Source organism: Vanessa cardui, chromosome 16, assembly GCF_905220365.1.
Source record: "Vanessa cardui chromosome 16, ilVanCard2.1, whole genome shotgun sequence".
Lineage (NCBI taxonomy): Eukaryota > Metazoa > Arthropoda > Insecta > Lepidoptera > Nymphalidae > Vanessa > Vanessa cardui.
Genome location: NC_061138.1, coordinates 3,025,754 through 3,049,135, shown reverse-complemented (window position 1 = coordinate 3,049,135; position 23,382 = coordinate 3,025,754). Strand labels below are relative to the sequence as shown.

The 23,382-nt window shown below is 32.1% G+C and overlaps 1 protein-coding gene across 1 annotated transcript; it reads left to right on the top strand.

Annotated features, from left to right (window-relative positions):
* The first annotated feature begins 3,655 nt into the window (after window positions 1-3,655).
* Window positions 3,656-4,937, top strand: LOC124536482 (myosin light chain 1/3, skeletal muscle isoform-like). Its single transcript, XM_047113034.1, has 2 exons — window positions 3,656-3,906; window positions 4,230-4,937. Exons 1-2 carry the CDS (start codon window positions 3,736-3,738, stop codon window positions 4,806-4,808), a joined length of 750 nt encoding a protein of 249 aa, XP_046968990.1. The 5' UTR covers window positions 3,656-3,735; the 3' UTR covers window positions 4,809-4,937.
* Window positions 4,938-23,382: the final 18,445 nt, after the last annotated feature.

The window sequence follows — 23,382 nt, the reverse complement described above, 5'->3', positions numbered from 1 at the left end:
TGATTAAATTAAAAATTCCATATTTAAAAAGCACGCGAAAACCTTACTTGGACAATATGGCGCTGCAATGGATTGCTTTTGCCACTGATGACACTTGCCTTTATTGTAGTCAGTGGTACATATAATATACATACGATAGGCAAACGAGGTTAACAAGCAAGTGACGTCATCTTAAACCCGACCAATCAGGAGCGTTTGGTGTCACGTGACAAACATTTAAAAAATGCATCTTTTTTATAGATTTTTTAAAAAATTCATTATTACTATTCACTTTTCGTTGGTAAACAATTATTTTAAACTCATAATATATACTGATTACCATAATAGGCTATTTGACTGGTTTTTAAAATCCATTTTATATTATTTAGTAGAGGTTAAGGACGCCAGTAAAAGTAGATTTTTTTAATTCTAGTACATATTTGCCGAAAAATATCATATTAAAAATTCCATATTTTAATAACGCGCGAAAACGCTACTTGGACAATATGGCGCTGCAATGGAGTCGGTGACGTCACTTTGCTGTATTTTATTCTGTGGTACATATAGTAGAAAAGCAAGGTTTACAAGAAAGTGACTTCATCATAAGCCCGGCCAATCAGGAGCGTTTTGTGTCACGTGACAAACATTGCAAAAAATGCATTTTTATTTATTGACTTTTGAATAAATTAAGTATTATTTTCAAGTTTTGTTAGTAAATAACCATTTTTAAACTCATAATCTACACTGATTACAATAATTCACAATTTATTTTCTGCATTGTTAAATAGCCTATTATAGCAAAAATCGCGTTAAAAATTGTGTAGCGACTGACGGACATTGGTTTAAAATACCCGTTATTTATAAGACAAACGAATTATATAAAAAATTATATTACTATAGAAGAAACTACCCAGTCCCATGAGGGTTCTTGAAAACCTAATTTCAATTTTTTTATTCTAATGCTAATATAATAATAATAATAAGTATTATAAATTACTTATGAATTGACAATTAAAATAAAGAATAAACCTTGATCTCAAAAATTAAAAAAAAAAACCTGTGGAAGAACCTTAGCAGGTTATTTTGTCAGATTCTCACTTTATCATTAGTACTCAATACTTCATAGAAAAATGTTATGAAATAATATATTAATTAAATTTTGGGATTTTAAATACTACTTAAAGGGAAAACGTTTATCTTAAAAATAGTATCAGAATATTGTTCGAGTAACTTGATATGGGAATATCGAATGGCCTAAATTGTTATGATTTCTTTTTTATTTTCTTAAATCTAATAAAAAATTATTTAAGTTTTTTAAACAATTATATTTAATTAAATATAAGACATTTATTTAATGATAAACATAATTCGTCTCAAAGGACCTTCTTCTCAAAGGGAGAGGAGGCCTTTAGCCCAGCAGTGGGAATTTACAGGCTGCTGTTGTTGTCTATTTCAATAAAATTTTAACACCAAAAATATATTTATTTTGCTAGTATATGTAGATTTGAACTTTTAAATCTCTAGTTCAACGAATGTCTTATAGTTTTAAATTTTAATGGTCACATTATAAGAAATACCGCCGACGAGCGTCAGTTTTACGATGCAATTGCTTGAGAAGATGGTTTTCATAAAAATTGCTTTTGAATTATACGAAACTAACTTGCTGTCTACGGTTTTTATATTCAATTTTAATGATCTACGATTATTACACTCGCGATCATAGTTATTAATTTAATTACGTTGCATAATCTGTTCATTTGATTTTATAGTGTGGCAGACTATAACTCAACTGTAACCAGTTTTTTTTTTTTTGTCGCTGGAAAAACGCATTACGCGCTTCCCCCACGTGATGGAAAGTGGGGGGGTGTGTGGGACTCCCCGAAACCTTGGACGCCGAGTGCGCCCAAGTACGCCGGGTTTACCCACTAAAAAACCAGCGGTACCCTCTCCGTCTTTCGATGGACGCCACGTGATCGCTTACGCATGCTACCGTGACGCCCTGACGGTCGGCCCGCCTATGCGGGCCTCTTACACCTAGGGGTGATTCTCGGGGTAACTCAACTGTAACCTCTAAAATAATCGTTAGTTAAACTTTTTTTTTGAAGACATCAGGGCACTGACGTTACTGACTGAGTTGTTATGACATAAAATCACCATCTTACTCTTTCGTTACGAGTATATTTAATATAAATGTTTTGTAGTAAGTATTTGATTACATTCTTTACGTTTCATTTTGTACATTATATATATTAAACGTTTTTTTTATATCTATAAATATGTTTTCATCTATTGTTAGCGTTATTAAAATGTTAAATTACTAAAATTTGTATTTTTACTTATGTCATGTAAATTATCCCGCTCATACCGTCAGTCTAATTTTGATGCCTGGATGAAAGAAGAAGCGAAATTCGATACTCCTTTAGAACATTAATTAATGGCCTGAAGAAGCCCCAGGGCCCTTTAAAATAGATTAATTATTATTTTTGGTAAAAATAGTATATTTGAATTTAATTATCATTACTGGCCAACTTTATTCACTGCTGGATATAGACTTCTCCAAGGTGCACTAATGCTCCCAAACTGTTGATCTAAAAAAAAAACCATTCAGTACGAATTGTTACAATATAATCTCTAAATAAGCAAATGTCTCTAATAAGTAAAAGGTATAAGTCGAGGTTGTATCTAAGAGTTCGCCTACAGGGAAGTAGCGCCTTTGCACGCAATTTATTTTACTCATTGAATTGAAATTCATCATTTATCTTTTAATTTTATAAACCTTCGAACTAAATAGTTTCGTGGTTAAAACCGATTCTGAGTAATTTTATTACACAATTACTACTATTTCCAAATGTAATCAATTTGTACAAATTGATTAGATTAAACTATATATAACTATATAGAACTATCTATCGATATTAAATATCAACTCGACGATTTTCTCTATTGGAGGTACAAAATTATAAAAGAAATAGTTTTAAATTTTTTTTTATTTGCGATTAACATTTTCGATAGCTACTGGTCAGTGTTGTGTGTCTCACAAAAAGGTAATAGCTTTTATCAGTAAGACGTGTTTCTACGCAACGGACTTACCTACCAATTTATTGATCTTTATTCACTATAATTACACATTGACCTCAAGCGAAATGAGATGTTATAGCCAAGGCCCACGACAATCAAATTAAAGAACCGCGCCAATCCCGACGCTTCCAATTTGTCTAAGCCGCCTAATACGTAAGGTTTGTTGACAATTAGGGCTCACAGTAAAGTGGTCATTTAGATTTGTTGGGAATGACCAGCACTATTTTCCAGTTGGGCTGTTTGTCGGATCGGCCCCGTGGTTTGACGCGCCGGTCTAATGTGATTGTTATTTCGAGGTGGAACGTTTGAATTAGGCCACTTAGATTTAAAATTCGTGAGTGCATTGGAAGTCAATTCAAGTCAGTGGAAAAAAAAAAGATTTATTTTTAAAAATGAAGTAAAGAGAATTTGTTTCATGATATCAAATTAAAATAAACTGCTATGATCTGCTGTCAATGAGGATAAAATTATGTTAGCAGAAAACATAAAAAAAACGGAGTAGTACACAAAATGCAAGTTGTCTTATTTAAATATATATTCTCATTGACAATATATTAATTTTCTAAATAATCTGTAATGTCAGATCAATCAATATTGACAAAATATGTACTTTTATAGTATATAAAACAACTGTTTAGAAATGTAAATTGTAGGTTATAATTTGATTTCGAAATCAAAATGCCACCGAAGAAAGGAAAAGGCAAAGAGCCACCACCAGCACCAAAGGCTGCGATGGGACCCCCACCAAAACCAAAGAAACCTCCTCCTCCGCCTGCTTGCTTTGGTCCTGAGGATTTAGCCAAATTTAAAGAAATGTTTAAGGCTCATGACGAAGAAAATATTGAAAAAGTATGTATACACTATCCAGATAATATTTAAATGGTCTTGTCTTCGTTGCTTTAACTGCTTCGATAGTCTTAATAGATTCTTGTGGTTAGTTTATAATATACTGTTGTTCTATTGACTTTTTCTGTCAAGAAATGAACACAATACTTTGAGAATATACGTATTATGTCAGCCTTTGTACAATAGCCTGATTGAGATTTAATATTGATTTTATTTCGTATAATTTATATATTATATAGGTATAAGGATAATTGTTTTGAAGGAATATTTAATGTTATAAACTATAACCTATGTGAACTTGTATTTTATCAATCGATAATTTCCAGGTTAAATTAGAAGCGATTCCGTTAATGTTAAGGAAACTAGGCTTCAATCCGAAGGGAGCCGAAATAAAAGAACTTTTTAGATTATTTCTTGAAGACGATCTTGTTGATACAGTTGAATATCATGAATGGTTGTTCATGATTGAAGCAAAGATGAACTGGGGGGATGACTTTGAAGTAGCAGTAACTAAAGCTTTTGCTGCATTAGGCCACGATGATGCTGAAACTGGTGTAGCTGATTTCGAACTTTTGCGCGAAGAGCTCATGACTTGGGGAGAGCCATTATTGGAGATAGAATTCGCCGATTGGCTTCGACTGGCCATGAAGGATAAAACCTATAATCCTGAAGACGGAACAATAAATTATGTAAAGTTTATTGAAAATATGAACGCCAAAGATGAGAAATATATAAAAGAGCCTATTAATTTCTTCAAACTGGACCAGAAAACTTTGGCTGCGATGGCAATAAAGAAGGCTCAAGAAGAACGTGAAGAACAGGAGAAGAAAGAGGCAGAAAAGCGAGCTAGAGATGAAGCAAAAAGACAAAAGATGATTGCTGAGGGCTTAATACCTCCAGATTAAAAAAACAATTTTCGATGTTAATGAGAATTAAAGTAAAACTCAAAAATTTATATCTTTTTAAATAATTCAATATTACATTCCATTAATCGCAATATTCTTGGATTACATTTAATTTTTATACGATTCAATTCCACGACAATTTCTCAAGAGAAAGACAAATTGTTAAGGACTTCGTAATTGCTTTGATGTTGCTTTCATTTAAATCTCTTGATGGTAATATTTTGAAATATTATAGTAAATAATATATACCTAGTAAAATATACAACTGTTCATTAATTATATTTGAATGAATTAATTTTTGTCTTAATTAATGGCGGCCATAATTTGTACACTATTTCTTATATAATTTTGATCTATATACATTGAAATTATACAAGAATACAAATTTTATTTATAAAGATAATTTTATGAATGAAAATCTTAATTGACTTTTCATCTTTGCTTTGAAGAACGAACGAAATTATGTTTGCTGTGTTATTTAGAGAATATACTTTCAGTAATAATGCCGAGCACTATTGCTGTATAGCAGTATCGTATTGTCTACTTAGCCATACCGTAATGTAACAGCCATTACTTGCATATTCATACTAACGTTAAAAGCAAGTCTGCATAATTTCTATCTAACAAAGAAATGGACCGAAAATAATGTGAATATTTTTCGCATCGCATCTTGTTTAGAAGATTATGAAACGTTGTGATTAAGATATTTAGGGCGTAAAGTTATCGAAACATCTGTCATAATAAATAATGGAATGAATTTTAATAATTTTAAAATCAAAGCATATATTTAGTCTCTTGTCCTTTTCTGGAGTTCAAGTTCACTTCATACCAAATTTCATCAAATTCGGTTCTACATTTTGGTCGTGATAGAGCGACAGACAAATGGACATATTTACTTTCAGATTAATAATATTATTATTTATTTAGCATAGGTTATTAATATGAAGTTAATACGAAGTATATATTGCTATTTTTATTTCAATATTTACCTAACCTACATTTTAGGATACGGCGTTTAAATAGATTTGCCGTGCCTCGATTTGGCCAACATTGACTCTAAATATATTTGATTATTTTGGTTAACGCTATTTCCTCGGGGTAGAATATTCTTAAAATAAATATTTGACATTTCTCTTACAAATTTCAATCTAAATAAATGAATTTGTGGAGGTCTACGCTAGCTCCGATCTAAAATTATGCACTATTATCGATCGTTAAAAAAATCATATTTTTTTTTGTCGATGACATATATCCGCATAATATTTTACTCGATATTAAATCCATCAAATTGAATGACATGACAGTTCGTTGAAATGAAAAATCGATAACATAGGAATTGAGTAAATTTTTGAATGGTATTAAATAATATCGTGCCTTGTACGAAACATTTGTCCAAACTTTGTTATTAAAGGATTTACCTTTGTACAAAATATCGAAACAAACCAAATTCTATTATTTTATTGAGATATTTTATTCAAATTGACTTCTGAAAACACATTTGAACCGCTATTCATCCGTCATCCATATCTTAGTTATAAGGAACGTGTAATTTCCGGAATTATACGTATCTTGGGGTCCAACTCTTCTGTTATTGCGATTACGATACGTTCCCGATTCGATACCGATTTTTTATGAAGAATTATTTGAACTCCTATTCGTTATTTCAAAATCGAAGACAGTTTATTAAATATTAAAGAAAAGTAAGACTTAATTGCATAAAATTTAAGATCATACGCGAATTTCATGTTTTATTCAATTTTTATTAATTATTATTTTTATTTAATTTTCTACTTGTTTGGGCATTATAATTTGAAAATAATATTTTACATTTAATCGTAAATAAGTCTAATCATAGCAATACAGCGATCTTTGAAATTATAGTAAAAGTTTTCGATTATTAATCTCAAACTAAAAAATAATCTTACTACTTATAAAATAATAATTATAGCACACAAAGCATTTCAGGACCGGTAGGACAGTTCCGTGACCTCACTGCTCAAACCCAAGCGATGTCTTCATGACTCTGTGGAAAGTCAAATGTGATCTTGAAGTTAGCACCGAACTACGCCGAAGACAAGTTCACAACCGTAGGCATGACTTTCGTTCCATTTAGTGTCTGTATGATTGACCGGATGCGAAAGATATACATATTTATATGATTACTTTTTATGACAATTTCTAGAAATAATGCACCTGGTATAATGCTTTATAATGGTTACTTCGAATAAAAAAGCTAGTTTAAAAAATATTGGCTTTAAAACTAGGCCTATCATATTTTGATAAGTATGAAGTATTTTTGTCTGAACATATATTTTTCAAATAAATAAAGAACAAACACGAGTTCTAACTAATGTTTTAATGAAGTAGCTTGTTTAGATCGATCTACGTATGTTACACAATATTACACATTACTTATTAATTCGCTAACAACATAAAACAAGGAAAGGTACATTGTTGTTTTTGTTACATTGTTTAAGACACTTATTTGCTGTATAATGAAATAACAAGTCGTTCTACTTGATTAAACCTATACCTAACCTATATAATTTAATGTAAAAAATATGTATATTGTTTTGTAACGGTCATATTTTAAAGATGAAGCCCGCGGCTTCGCTCGTGTTTTTGGGGGTTGGTTATGTTACCCTATGTCCTTCCTTGCAGTTCAAGCAAATTTCATCAAATTCGTTTGTTTGGTTTGACAGTTAAAGAGCGACATACACACAGACAGAGGTACTCACACATTCATAACATTCGTATATATAAAGATTGTCACATTTAATCTTATTAGTTAGAGTACTGAAGAATATCTTTATATTGTCCTGACCGGTTTTGGTTATACCCAATTTAAAGGAAGTCAACTATATATTATTGTACATAAGTGTGTCCTCAAGTACTACTACTAAATGACTACAGTAACAGCCTGTAAATTTCCCACTGCTGGGATAAGGCCTCCTCTTCCGTTAAGGAGAGGGTTTGGAACATATTCCACCACGCTGTTCCAATGCGGGTTGGTGGAATGCACATGTAGCAGAATTTCGATGAAATTCGACACATGCAGGTTTCCTCACGATGATTTCACTGCCAGGTGAAGGAATATTCATATAACCATACACCACAGGTGAACTTTTTAATCCCTTACTGTTATCATCCGATAAGACAGCAAATCCGACAGGATACGAAAGAGTTTTGCGTGTTCTAAGGCTCGGTAGTATACATATTTCCAACTTCGAGACTCCGGGGTATTATTGTGAGAGCTTCAATGGAAAAACTTTCTTACCGTCATCTGTTAATCCCGTTCATGCGGGTGAAATAATTATTTTCTTTTCACGTTCTTATCATTATCATTATAGTCATCATCGTCATTATCATTACATAGTGTAAAACAAAGTCGTTACCGCTGTCTGTATAGATATACTTAGATCCCTATGTATACTTAGATCTTTAAAATTACACAACAGATAGTTTGATTTAAGAGGAATATTTATGTGTATAATATATGCACAATGAAGCAAAGAAGTATTTATAATTTTAGAGGATTCTAAAGTGATGTTGTAAATAAACAATTCTTTTGCGATTACAGTTACTCTTTACCAGAAATAATGGCTTATTTTCGAAGCGATTTTAAGCAGTATAGCATTATTCTGTATCCAATTAAGTACCTTAAATACATATGCATTCAATATATATAAAAATGACCCTTTACAGCATGTAATTTAAATCATGTTTTCGAATACATTACAGGTTTAAAAAAACAACATAGCAGTTTGTATTGTTGTTGTCCAATGAAATGAAGTATATATATCAGTATTGTACCTGTGCGAAGCCGAGGCGGGTCAGTAGTTTACATACATATATGTATATGTATTTATATAGAGCTGAGAGCTACCGTAGCTCTGAGCATAAAATAAAAAATGTAAACTCTCATAATTAGTTCGGCTTATATTTGGGATCGTGTGCAGAATTTACTTTTAGCAGCAAATATTTCAACGGTTAAAATTTTAATTCCGAGATGGCATGTAACTACGATAATTTTGCTGCTAGAAAACTTACACTATGCGCAAACACGTTCGACCGCAGATTAAATATAAATTAATTAAATACGTTTGTTGTTTTTTAAATAAATTCAGATCGTGATTAGCTTATGAATATGCGATGTAATTTTTGAGACGTGATTTTGAATATTTTAATGATATTTCTGGATGAGGGGTTTTTTTAATGATGTTATAATTTAGTGAGCCTAAAATATGTGGTAACCTGCTCATTATATAGATTAAATTTGCGTTAGGAAGGGAGACGAGTAATGTAGCCCAAAAAAGTAGTTTTAGCGTTGTAATATAATATAACAAATAAATAAATATAACTAAACGTAATAATAAAAGTTTATATCATCACATCACATCATCAGCCCGTTTTTGTCCACTGCTGGACATAGGCCTCTCCAAGTGCACGCTACTGTGGAAAGTTTATATATAATCAACCAAATTTTCACCAACTTATAGATCTATTCACTGATAAAGACAGTGACCGCCTTCATTTAAAACTAAAAACAAATATAGTTTATAATCTATTTTGTATTTTTTGCTGTTATTACTATTGTAGATAATCATCTCACAGTAAGATATCTGGTAGGCCCAAACGTCACTCAATGCTAGTGAGCGCAGATTATTATTCAACATAGAGGCGCGCCTTTTGGGTGAATAGATTTATATCTACATTGTAAATATATATTTCACAAAATAAACATCGACGTTGAATGATAAAAGTAAACGAACAAAAAGGTCGTGCTAAGCAGCTTATATTCTACACAAATATATTGACACAATTATAATAAAATTGTGAAGTACCTGCTGAAACATTTGTATTTATTTATACACTCTATTTTTTATTTTATTACTTATTTTGAGGATAAAATTATAAATAAACTTTTATTACCTTCACCTGTATCTATATACCAATCTAAGTATATAATTTCAACGACAATGCTTAATAAAGGTGTTGGAGCTCGAAATTCGGAGACGTATCGCTGGAATGCCTATTTGTATATACATAAAGTATGGACTCATAATATCAATAATTAAATTATCTGTATTTTATTTATATATCTAAACTTTAAGGAATACATTGAATGATAGGGCAGTCCCAATCAATCGGAGATTAGAATATAATATGAATATGTGAAACTAAAATACTTGTATCTACAATCGAAGCGAGTTTCGTTAAGATTCGCAAACATCTTATAAAACCCCTAATTGTAATATAATTTCCGGGAAGGCGTATGCTACTTGCTATCTTAATTTGACCATTATTCGTCAACGGTTGCCCGGCGTATCAAGTAGTGATGTTTTTAGGATTCGGATATTTTCGCAGGCAAGTGAATTGGGCAAACGTATATCGCTATATTAAACCAAATAAATTTTAATGTTGTTGTTTTTTGGTTTGAAGGTTGAGTGAGCCAGTGTAACTACAGGTTGGTGGCGCATTGGCAATACCTATTGTAGCGATAGATAGATTAAGAGGGTGCCAACTGTTGAAAAGTTTATATTAGGCTATATTCATCAGTTTCGTATACTAAAAGTAACTCATAGATATAGCTGTTCTTTTCATTTTTGTGTTCCTTATTGACAGTACGTAAATAAACTCAAACTGTGGTACACTTCTTTCCCAAGAGTGTTATTTGGACGGCAATCTAAAGGCGTCCAAAATATAGACGTCAATTTAGCCAATTGGGTCGACTACTGTCATTATTCTAATTCGTTCTTCAGAATACAGAATTCTGTATAAGAGTTCATTCATACAAAATTAGGCGATCATTCTACGATTCTTGTCAAATAACAACTCCTTCAAATTATTGTTTATATGAATAAGATCATATGTATGCCTCCATTTATAAATATAATATTTTTATTGAAGATTTGTTTATTGGCAATACAAAGAAAATTATATTAAATCAAATATTTATAAATAATCATTGAAAGTTGTACAGCCTGTATCTATTGGGTTATATTCAATCACAGAATATAAATAAATGTAATGTATACTTTTTGGTTTGAAAATTTTATAACTAAAAATAGAATAAGAATATATTTGAATTTGACATGAGAAATGTTAATCTGGGTTGAAATTCAAAAGAAAATGGATGATTGAAACAAAAACTGCAAACTATAAATACTGTTAATTATTTAATGTTTTCGTTTACTTAAAGCTGGATCTTCATTATGTAAGCAATAAATCTGTTTTAAAGTGATCGCAAGCATGTTTTAGGTTTATTGTATTTGATAAATACTCATACATCTGTCTTTATTTTACAAAAGAGAGCAATCCGGTTTATTTATAATCTTGGAGCTAGAGACTCTCTTCGGGATGTTTTTAACAAAGTGGGAATACTCACTGTTGCGTCGCAATATATTTACAACAATATTATGTACATATATTCACAGTAACATTGATCACTTTGATAAAATCAGTGATAATCATTGTATGTACACTAGGAGTAAGGATAAGCTTATAACGCCAAGTTTCCGACTCCGCAAAGTCAATAAATCCTTCTTGGGGCAAGGTATCCGTATATATTGTATATATTTTATTATATATTCTATAATAAAATTCCGCAGACATTTTTAATTTTGCCGTTTAGTAAATTCAAATCGTTTGTAAAAAATACATTGGTAGAAAAAGCATATTATTCGATACAAGATTTTATAGATGATAAAAAAGCGTGAATAAAGTTATTTTTGATTAACAGCCTGTAAATTTCCAACTCCTGGGCTAAGGCCTTCTCTCCCTTTGAGGAAAAGGATTGGAGCATATTCCATCACGGTGCCCCAATGCTCTGTATTATTTTTATCAATTCATTTCAGCAAAAAGCTTAGGTTTCTTAACGCAATTTTCAACGCCTGACGTTTTCATTTTAAACCTCACTTACGCACGACGAGACACGCTATCTTTGTATTTACTTCAGAATTACAAAGAAAGTTCAGTCGCTACGTCTTAATTCCATTAAGAATCTTGGTTTAAACAATGTGAGCCAGAAATATATGGTAAAGATAACATTCTCGTAAGAAATTTACTAGGTCCTGTTAGCTGATAATATCAACCAACGCATATTTTTGGCCTTTTCCATCGACTCTTTGTTTTATGGTTATAGTAAGTACATGTTAATCAGTTTCGATTTTATTTATTTTTATAACGTGACCACAGTCAACATCCCTTTACACCTTTGCAATTAGCTGAATCTATTTTAATACACTAATTTCACCATTTTATTCCTTTAAGGGTTCATACATTTATAACGCAAGATAGATGTCACTAGATTTTGTCCCACCTACTATAAGAAAAAATAAGAATTGGCCGACCGCCTCCCCTCCTGTCTATTTCCTACAAAATAATGTAAAGGGATAAACTAATATACGATTGATTTATTTTAATATTTATTTATCAAGCAACAACTTTTTGAAATATTTGTTTGTAATTTCGAAGGTTCTATAGGTCGCATGGCAAAGGACGCATCCGTGCAAACTTCAGCAATCGCGTGGTTTTCCTCGCTTTTTCAAATAATCTCTTGCAAGAATTATCGAAACTCCTTCCCATCTCATTGAAAACATAAGACTTGGTCCCCTAAATAAATGCGTAATAAATAAATGCCCCCTAAGGGGTAAATTAAATTTGCTTTGCAGTCAAGATCACCTAATATTAGCATTATATATTACCAGCTAAACCAACGGCGTTAACCTCGTGATATTTATATAATCTATCTATGACAGGCAAATCGTCACCCCCTATTTACCACCACCTTTATGTAACCTTGGGACCGATTTAGATTCCGGGAAAGGTATCTAAATTGGCTTGAACAGGTAACAGATATAGTTACTTTTCCCTTCACAGTATTATTAAAGATATACATGCAGATATATGTACATGCAGTGTAATCTAGGTTAATTAAACACGACGTTTTGTATACTTAGTAGTCAAGAGAGTAGTTCACGACCGTTTTTAGTGGCAATGTTCGTGTTTATCCCTACGGAATAGCTCAGCCCTCGAAATTTACTTAAGCGAAGAAGATCGTTGTGTTTGTATAATGTGTATGTGTTTGTATCATGTATTTATGTTCTCAACTATTATTTATGACTGAGGCTCCAGTTGATGTCATGATACACTACTTATACATGCCACAAAAAATATTGTCCTAGGAGAGGAATGGTCTATAAAGTTGCTTCAAGAATAACATTGAAATATTTTTCTGTAGTCCGTGTTTGGTAAATATAAAATGTATATATTTTGTCATATTTATAGATTCGATTGTTATTTAATTGGTGAAAAAGAGCTATTAAGTTAGTTTGGTTTTTCTCAATTAAATTATCATTGATAGCCGATAAATCTATATTGAATATAATTTTTAATTTAAAAGTACTGAATTACAAAAGTTTTTTGCACGTTTTGGAAACCTTCAAAAAGGTAATCAGGCTTTCTGGAAGGCGCTGACCGGGTTATATGAAATTCTTATTTACTAAAACTGCGATGACCGTCATCGATAGGGAGAGGCTGTGGGATCTTGTCGATAGAACGTATCCACGGCCTTTCTTGTGCTATGTTCGTAGCTCGGTGCAGCTCTCCTCAAGGGTAAGTTAACTTTATTATCTTACTAATGCGTACGATGACGAGGCAATCTTAGCTGCCAGTCTGAGGGTCGCACATCCATGTCCCCAGGGTACTTCCTATCTTTTAAGCCCCAGGCGTCAGGGCAGTGCGAGGGCCGATGTGACGTTTTATTCGTCTCCACCAAGCGGAGTGGAGCCCTTAGGGATATTGCACCTTATTCAACTAAGTAATATATTTTGTTGATTGGACTGCAATAAAGAGAAGTGAATAAATGAATACATATTAATAGATCTTCATTGCAAAGATGTAAGAAATATATCTTAGAAAGGCACTTCAACTTATTGGCAAATAAATGTAATTCACGGTTCATCGATTATTATATTTTGTAATGGCCGTAAGTCGTAACCTAGTAAAAAAGCAATTAAGAAGTGGACTCGTAACAGGGTGAAGTCGTATAGTTACTGGCAAGTTTATGAATTTATAACTTGATTTATTATTCCGTTGTAAAACGGTAAAATGGAGGTAAGAATCTGAAGAGCTGTTACTTCAATTAATTATCACAATCAAAAGCAAAATGTAAACCTGGTAATTTTGCTTTTATTAATTGTTCTAATGAAATTTTAAGGACTAGTCAACTGCATAAAGTAATTCACAATGCATTTTGTGTGTATGTGTAAACAAATGTATAAATTAATTTGTTGGTTATAAAAGTAATAAGCTTTATTTTTTATTATTATAAGAGCCAAGATGGCCCAGTGGTTAGAACGCCTGCATCTTAACCGATGATTGAGTGTTCAAGTCCAGGCAAGTACCACTGAACTTTCACTTGTTTAATTTGTGTTTATAATTCATATCGTGCTTGACGGTGAAGGAAAACATCGCGAGGAAACCCGTATGTGTCTAATTTCAATGAAACATGGCCCCATGTGCATTCACCAACCTGCATTGGGGCAACGTGGTGGATTATGCTGCAAACATTCTTTTCAAAGGAGAAAAGATCTTAGCTCAGTAGTGCTAGTTTTAATTAATAATTATCATTAATTCTAAAGCTTACTCCTTGCTGATAAGATTTCCGTTTTGTAATACTGGCTAGTTACAAATTTGAAATTCAATATTCGACTATGATTTCCAAATTCAAATTATATTCTTTTCAATTGATAAAAAGACAGTTATCTATTTGCTCAGATTGTTTTTCACTAAATATAAAGAGTGTTGATGTCTGCGATTGCGGAAAAAAATCAATCAAAATAGGTCCCAACTCGGTACTAATAAATATTGATTTACTTAGTTGAGTGTCTATTTATTTAGTATAGCTTTCCTAAAGTAAATTAAGACGATGCTCTAGGGCTTTGGATCTCAATGGGCCTCGGGGTCTTTGAGTAATCCAATAACGGTTATCTTGAGATATAATAAAATAGTTCAGCTGAATGAATCAAATTATTACGGATTTAATTAAGAGTTTATTTCGGTCTTTTCAATAATAAATTTCGAGAAGATCTATTGTTTTAACTATTTAACAATTTCCCTGAGAAATTTTGATTTACTTGGATAATCTTTACGACTTATTTTGTTTGTGTTACGAGAGTACCTAACCCTAGCCGTCAATACGGTGTTATTACATTTGAGTCTATATCATAATTTATAATATATTACATTATTATTGCATATTATGAATATAGCACGGGCTATTGAATTTACTTTATTATATACAATTATTATTATTGTTAATTGATCAATAACGTGTTAAAGTTTAATAAATATTATTTTATATGGCATAGCATTTAACTGGCATGTAACACTATTTCATATTTTAAATATGATTGAGCTGTCATTAGAAAACAATTGGACTATAGCGGGCGATTCTAACAAAAGATGTAGAGATTGAAGCGTCATTGTAGAACGATAATATTATTTAGACCATCCCGAACTGAGCATATTACACTAATACATGTCAACATTTTAATTTATAGTCATATGTTACATTACAAATAGTAGTCGCAATTTTTAGAGGGATGTAAGAGTTCAGGACTCAGGGTTCAGTAACAACAATAACAGCAGCCTGTAAATTCCCATTGCTGGGCTAAAGGCCTCCTCTCCCTTTGAGGAGAAGGTTTGGAACATATTCCACCGCGCTGTTCCAACGCGGGTTGGTGGAATTCACATGTGGCAGAATTTCTATGAAATTTGTCACATTCAGGTTTCCTCACGATGTTTTCTTTCACCGTTGAGCACGAGATGAATTATAATGACAAATTAAGCACATGTATCAGCGATGCTTGCCTGGGTTTAAACCCGCAATCATCGGTTAAGATGCACGCGTTCTAACCACTGGACCATCTCGGCTCAGGGTTCAGTAGTAGCTTAAAATTGGGGTTAAGCTTCTTATGAATTCCCACACATCCCTAAAATAAAATTAATTCTTCTGGAAACGCAAGGCATATGTCTAAAAAAAGTAACATTCCAACGGTCTATCATTATTAATAATATTTGTATTTCATTATTTCTATATTTTTTTAGAGCCCGACATAAAAAAGATTGGTATCAAACAATAACTATTTATGTATATTCAAATGTTATCCATGTAGACTTCCTCACGTTCGTGTTTCTTTTTTTGCACGAGATAAATTATAAATAAATCTTGATAGTAATTTAGTTTATTTTTGATAGCAAATCTTAGGAACGAAGCGATTGCCTCCTGGCTGTTTCTGTTTACACAATATGTATGTATTTATATATGTATCTAATAAATTTGCCGGTTTTTTTAGGATGTTCCTTTTCCGAAACGGTGGTAGTGTTTAATCTGACCATCAATAAGTGTAACGCTTCTACGTTGAATAAAGTCATTTGAGTTTGAGATTAATGAAATTAAAAATTATGTATTGTTTGGATCTGAAAATTTCTGATTCTATTTGATATTATTGAAAAAGATCACGAAGAGATTTAGGAGATGAGTAATAAGAAAAAAGATAGAATGCTAAATGAAAACAAAGTAATAGCAAATAAATGAGTTTTGGATTATACGAATTCTTTTAAATATCTTATCTGTTATATTAAATGTTATTAATTTGTAATAAGAACTCTGCTGCTGGGCAGATAAAACTGCGATCTTAGTAATAATAAGCAAATAAAAAGTAATTGAGGCTCTTAATTATTTTTTCAAATTAACGCCTTTTGTTTGAAAATAAGATTTTTACAATTAACATAAATAGTATAAAAAGGACCTTAATGATAATTTAAAATTAGTTTGTCGTTATGCCGAAATGGCTCAGTGGTTAGAACGCGTGCATCTTAATCGATGATTGCGGGTTCAAACCCAGGTAAGCACCACTGAATATTCATGAGCTTAATTTGTGTTTATAGTTCATCTCGTGCTCGGCAGTGAAGGAAAACATCGTGAGGAAATCTGCGTATGTCTAATTTCAACGGAATTCTGCTACGTCATCAGTTATTTAGTTTAAAATCTATTGTAATTGAAAATAAACTATTTCAAAGTAATTGTATTGTTTTTAATTATAATCATCAGCCTCGGAAAAATTTAATTTACTCTATAGACGTCATAATAGTTACTCAGTTTTCACGCTCTACGAACTGGGTCATTTTGAACCACATATATAATTTACTAAACAATTTTTTATGACTAGACATATCACATATCGTTTAGGTATTTAGTGTATAGTCTTGTTTGTTGCTGTTTGCTTTCGAGGCGAGCCACAATTAGCGCTATTCAAACATACCCACACCCCGTTCTACCTCGTATTATGATAGTCTTTTGTTACGATTTCACATTAATGTTTATGTAAGAATAATTAAATATATAAATAAATATTGGACAACATCATATACATTACTCTGATCCCAATGTAAGTAGCTAAAGCACTTGTGTTATGGAAAATCGGCAGTAACGACGGTACCACATACACTCAAACCCAAGACAATATAGAAATCGAACCCGGGACCTCGGAGTGGCGTACCTATGAAAACCGGTGTATACTCTTCTCGACCACGGAGGTCGTCAAATTATAATAATATGTTAAAAAATATCATATTAAACTAGATGGATAAACTTAAGTTTATCAGGCTTTTTGCTATCAATCTCTCATAGTCAATTAGATTCCTGAGTATAGTTCTGTTTCTGTTTAAAAGGTGAATTAGTCTGCGTGACCTCATGTACATGGGCCAAAGCGTTTTAGTTCTCAAGATTGATGGCACATTGGCAATTTTTTTTTTAATTTTCCATTTATTTGTACCGAGCGAGCACAGATTATTTATATAAGATTTGTTATGCCTTCATTTCAGTATAATTACTGAAATTATTTATTAAACTTCGATAATATATCTTAAATAGGTTCTAAGGTTTTGAGCATGAACGTGGATGGATATAGTGGATGGGGTGGACCAATGAAACGATGGTTGGATTGTGTGAAAGATGATATGGCTGGAATTGTGAGATGACGTTAGATAGGGAAGAACAGAAGAAGAAGAAAAGCTGCGCGGGCCCCAAGTAATTTAGGACAAGGAGAGGAGGATGATGATGATCTTATATAGGTTAGTTTGAATATATTTTTTGAAGGTTGAGTGTTGTTTACACTAAAAAGACATATTACTTCGAATGTTACCAGTATCTGTTGTTTATTTAAGTGTTCAATGATGGTGATAATAATTCAATAAATAAAAATAAATAAATATTTGGTTTTGTTTGTCCAGTGACCCTTTTAATGTATTCATCCATCCATGCATTCCAACGACCACTAAATTTCCAAAGAGTTTAATTTACGTATTAAATTCATCACGTACCTGATTTTGAAGGATAGCGAAAAACCTGTCAAGTGTCAAAAGAAATTCCGATTGAATGATTCGAATGAGTGATCGGAGTAATATACGATTAATTCATTATTAAATTATTTTTACCTCCTGTTAAATATCATTGAGAGGATGTATTTCATTCATTTGTCTTAATGTAAATAATAAAGTTTTAAATTAAAACAAAAACACGCAATATTTATTCTAGTATGCTGCAGAATATCTTCGTTCCTGCAGATTGATCGTTTTCAATTAAAGGAAGTACTAAGTTGCTTAGTTTTAACTATAAATTTTATGTTCTATTATTTCATGGAGGTTCGCCATAAAACGAGTTTATTGGAAAGTTAACACTAAAAGCAAATCCTTTGATTTTATTGTCGGTCAATATTATTGTATAACATCTTATGAATTTCAGACGATTTGTCTAGAATGTAAAATGATTAAAACGATTTTACGAGCTAGCTCTTATATTAACTACCGATTGGTAATGTTTACGATTAATATCCTCGCCATGCAATAAGTTTATATTTTTTTAGCTCTTAGGTTAATTAACAACGAAAAGCTCGAAAACGATTTTACGAGCTAGCTCTCAAATAGCAAACTACATACCCTTGAGCATCGTCGTCGAGTTGCCAGCTTATCTTTTTTTTAGAATAAGATACTTTGGGGAGTGCTCGAAGGCTCTTTTCCAACTGATGGAGCCTCCATTTCTTTATCGGACTACTAGGCGCAGACAAAAGTTTCATCCATACATTGTTGACATACCCAAAAGTCGAACTAAACGGTTTCACAGATCGCTTTTGGTGAGAGTCGCCAAGATTTGGAACGACCTACCTGCGCCTATTTTTCCTGATAAGTTCAACTTCGAAACCTTTAAGAGTAGATTGAACAGGTTTCTGTTGGATGGGCGTGTACCACCTTCGTCTTTATCTACACATTCCATCAGGTGAGATGGAAGAAAAATGCCCATTCCATTAAAATATGTATGAAAAAAAAAGAGTTAGTGCGTTTTAATGTCATTAATGTACATGAGAACTTTGGAAAACCTGAATGATGGATGTTATAATTGATGACGAAAATGAATTTCATTTCGATTGATGATAATTTTAACAAAGTAAATTTTTTGGGTGGTACAAGTGTAAATTTTTACAATTATTGTTTTTATAATTGCGCAAAAATACTGTATAAATAACGTTTTATTGATACATCTTATGGCTTACAGGAGGGTAAATTGCTTCGTTACGTAACGCGTTACCGCATTAATCTGCCTGGTTTCCCTTTCTCTTACGCATGCGGCAGCGTTAGACAGATTCCTCCTCTCTCTCTAACCCACAGCACTAGCCGTATTTCTTAAACTTAGGACTTCTGTCGGATCTCCTGAGACGCATATGTATTTTTATAGTGACGTGACGTGGCTCATGACGTGGCCAATTTACTGGCAGTGAATTAGTCTCCCAAGTCTATGAGGTGACAAGGTCATGTGCAATTTAACACGACCTATATAACACATTACTTATGCCTAACGAAAAAAAACGCGAAATTTATGTTTAAGATTCATACGTTCTAACCTCTGATCTTTTACGTTCATTATGATTGCTATGTCAAACATGAGTACAATGTATTGTTATAGCTTACATAGCCTTAAAAGTAATAAAACTCGTTTAGCTGCCTCGGTATTAAGTTTCATTTTAATAACCATATCTGACGTCATGTCTCCTTAAAAAGGGTTATTTGCAAATTCAACCAAGGTTTTATGTAAAGGGATTTAATGGTGCACAAAAATTTACGTTATTGTATTTTATGTTGTTGTATAAAAACGACAATTAACGCTTTTTTTTAATTAGTATATAAGCACATATCATAGGTCCTTGCCATATTAAAATGCGCCGTCAATTATTTTTAAAATATATCCACATTTATTCATTTATAATCTCTTATATAGGTAAAAGATTATAAATACATATGTGATGGTTGTTGTGACATCTGTGAAAATGCTCAAAGTGTTCTGTAAGAAAATTAAACACAAAATTACAGAGCATTGAAAAGCAAAAATATGGTTATATGTTAAAGTAAAAGTAAAATAACAGCCTGTAAATTTCCCACTGCTGGGATAAGACCTCCTCTTCCATTAAGGAGAAGGTTAGGAACATATTCTACCATGCCGTTCCAATGCGGGTTGGTGGAATGCACATGTGGCAGAATTTCAATGAAATTAGATACATGCAGGTTTTTTTACGATGTTTTCCTTCACCGCCGAGCACGAGATAAATTATAAATACAATTAAGCACATATATATATATATATAGAGGTGCTCGCCTGGGTTTGAACTCGCAATTATCGGTTAAGATGCACGCGTTCTGGCCAATTATATGTATTATGTAACAAAAAAAGAGGTCTAAGCTAGCGAAATTTATACTAATAATAATACAAGTAAATGTCAAAGAAAATTTTGTTTACTCTGTAAGCAATATAAGTATTGAGTCCAGTTTTTCAATTTCCCAGTTTTTATTCTGGGAACTATTTCGTTTTTCTAACCCTTTGATATAAAAAGTATATTTTGGTGTTCAAGTACAATCCGGATTATACATCCAATTTAATTTAATGGGTTTAGTCGAGAAAACATTTCATATACTAAATACTCTCGTATTTAATGATTTTAGACAAAATAAATTTATATTTTTTTAAATAGACTTATAATAGCATTTTTAAAAGTCATGTTACAAAATACAATTTTAAAATATATCTAACATTAATGTAGATCATAAAGTAGCTTTCAAATTTTCTCTTCTAGATCGGTGTGTTCGATCCTATACATCTTATCTTAATAATATTTCTATTTCACATCTCAGCAGTTTCGCAGGACGAACCTTTATTACGCTGACCGTTCAGACTTCAGGATAAATGACAGAATTAGTTCAGCTCATTTCATTAGGCCTGATTGAATCGATATCAATCAAAATGGCTTAGACAATGTTTAAAGATAAGAATTGTTGTTGTATTTGATGATAAAAAACTATTTTTATTTATGGCAAGAATATACAAACTTTTTGGAAACTATAAATTTAAGTATTAACTAAAATTCTTGGTGGTATGGCTTTGTGCAAACCGCCTGGGTAGGTTCCACCCACTCATCAGTTATTCTATCGCCAAATATCAGTACTTAGTATTTTTGTGTTCCGGTTTGAAGGGTGAGTGAGCCAGTGTAACTACAGGCACAAAGCACATAACATCTTAGTTCCCAAGGTTGGCACATTGACGATGTAAGGAATAGTTAATATTTCTTACAGCTTCATTGTCTATGTGTGATGGTGACCACTTACCATCAGGTGGCCCATAAGCTCGTCCGCCAACCTATACCATAAAAGAAATTTAGCCGAAATCAGGACGAGACACTGAATTTCATTTGTTTAATTTGTGCTTATAATTTATTTCGTACGGAAAACATAATGAAGAAATCTGCATGGGTCGGATGGAAATCTGCTATATGTACATATATCCCGTTTTGTTAACCTTATTTTTAAAAGGTCAGGAGGCTTTCCCATCTGTTTGACGTTGCCAGATTGTTTGTTATGTAAGTTCATTTTTTTTGAAGCGAAATTAACATAATTATTATTGTTAAACGATGGAATATCAAGACACGCGGTAGCGTGTCAGCCAAGTTCAGGTAACAGAACTGGCGAGTAGCACCGTGTGTAATTTTACACGAACCATTTGGAGCCACTTTTGATCCCTTCATAACTCAAAAACTGTTTGATATAAGCGTGTCAAATTTGGCAAATATATTAAGACTTGCGAGATACATATGTGCTCCAAATTTTCAATTGTCCAAAAATCGTCATTTTTATCACTGACTGACTTATGGATCAAAACTATTTCCCACTTCCAGGTGACCTAGAAAGTTCAAATTTGGCATTGTCAATGCCATTAGCAATGTCTGGTATTTAGTTGAAGGTGTTATAAGTTGTCTTCCAATCATTTGTTCACTCACTCTATCTTTATCATAAAAAACACCGTTGCTCCTGAAATATTTGAACCTTGTAGTATGCGACATTTCTTATAGAGAAGTAATTAAATGGTTAGCAAGTATTAAATTTGGTGAGCAAAAAAATCAGCATTTAAATTATTTGTTCAGCATACAAAGATATTGGCTGCAATAAAAAAATTTCTTTTTCCGCAAATAATTTCAATAATGGTTAAAAGTTAAACCATAAATAGGCAGCAGACAATATCATATGTTTATATATTAAACATTCAGTCCGCAAAATAATTACTTGGTCAGTAAGATTTAATTATTGAGCAGCAGAAAAAACATGTCTTTAAGCAGTTTATTTGATTGGTATGGATATTTAAAACTTTGTGAGCAAAATAATTATTTGGATTGCGTTTTGTATGGTCTTGTCGGCCTTACCTCTAGATTGTTTTTTAAGAATCCGAAGGCGCGAAGGGGGAGGCACGATGTGCCGGTGCTTTGTTACGTAAGGTGATGGTGTTGCACATCCCGTGGCGCCGAAGGCAACTGAGTTTCTAAATTTTTGATATAGTTTTAAGGTTAGAAAAATATTTTTTGCTTACCCTCCTTACCAAAATTTTATTGAAAACTCATTGCTCATTGCAGCTTATATAAATAATATGCTGACCAAACACGATTACAACCACCCAGAATGACATAAATCGCTGATAGATATTAAAATGTAAGCTGACTATTAGTTGCTGACCAATTAGCTATTTCTGCTAACAAATTATATTATTCGGCTCGCACAATTGTCAATACTGTGCTGACCAGTTAATTTAACACTCTTTCTTCTAATAATTATAGCACGCATTAAATTATTTTATCATTCTTAGTCGGTTTTCATCATTTCAAGAATGAGAGACGAAGTGAGTACAGAATAGTAATCCCGTTCACAGATTAACAAACAGACAAAAATAAAATATCCGAAATAAAAACCTCCTTGTTTGAAAGAAGATAAAACAATGTAATATCGATGTTGTACCACCTTTTCATCAATAGGGTAATCTATGGTGTTTAAAATAGTATGTACTTCAAAATGTTGTATATCCTCGTAAAAAGTCACAAAAATATATATTGGCAAAATAAACACCTTTTCTTGGCCGAAAATGAACTTAAAATTAAAAACCTTTATATTCGCGCAAAAAACGCTGTCAGTCATTTTAGTG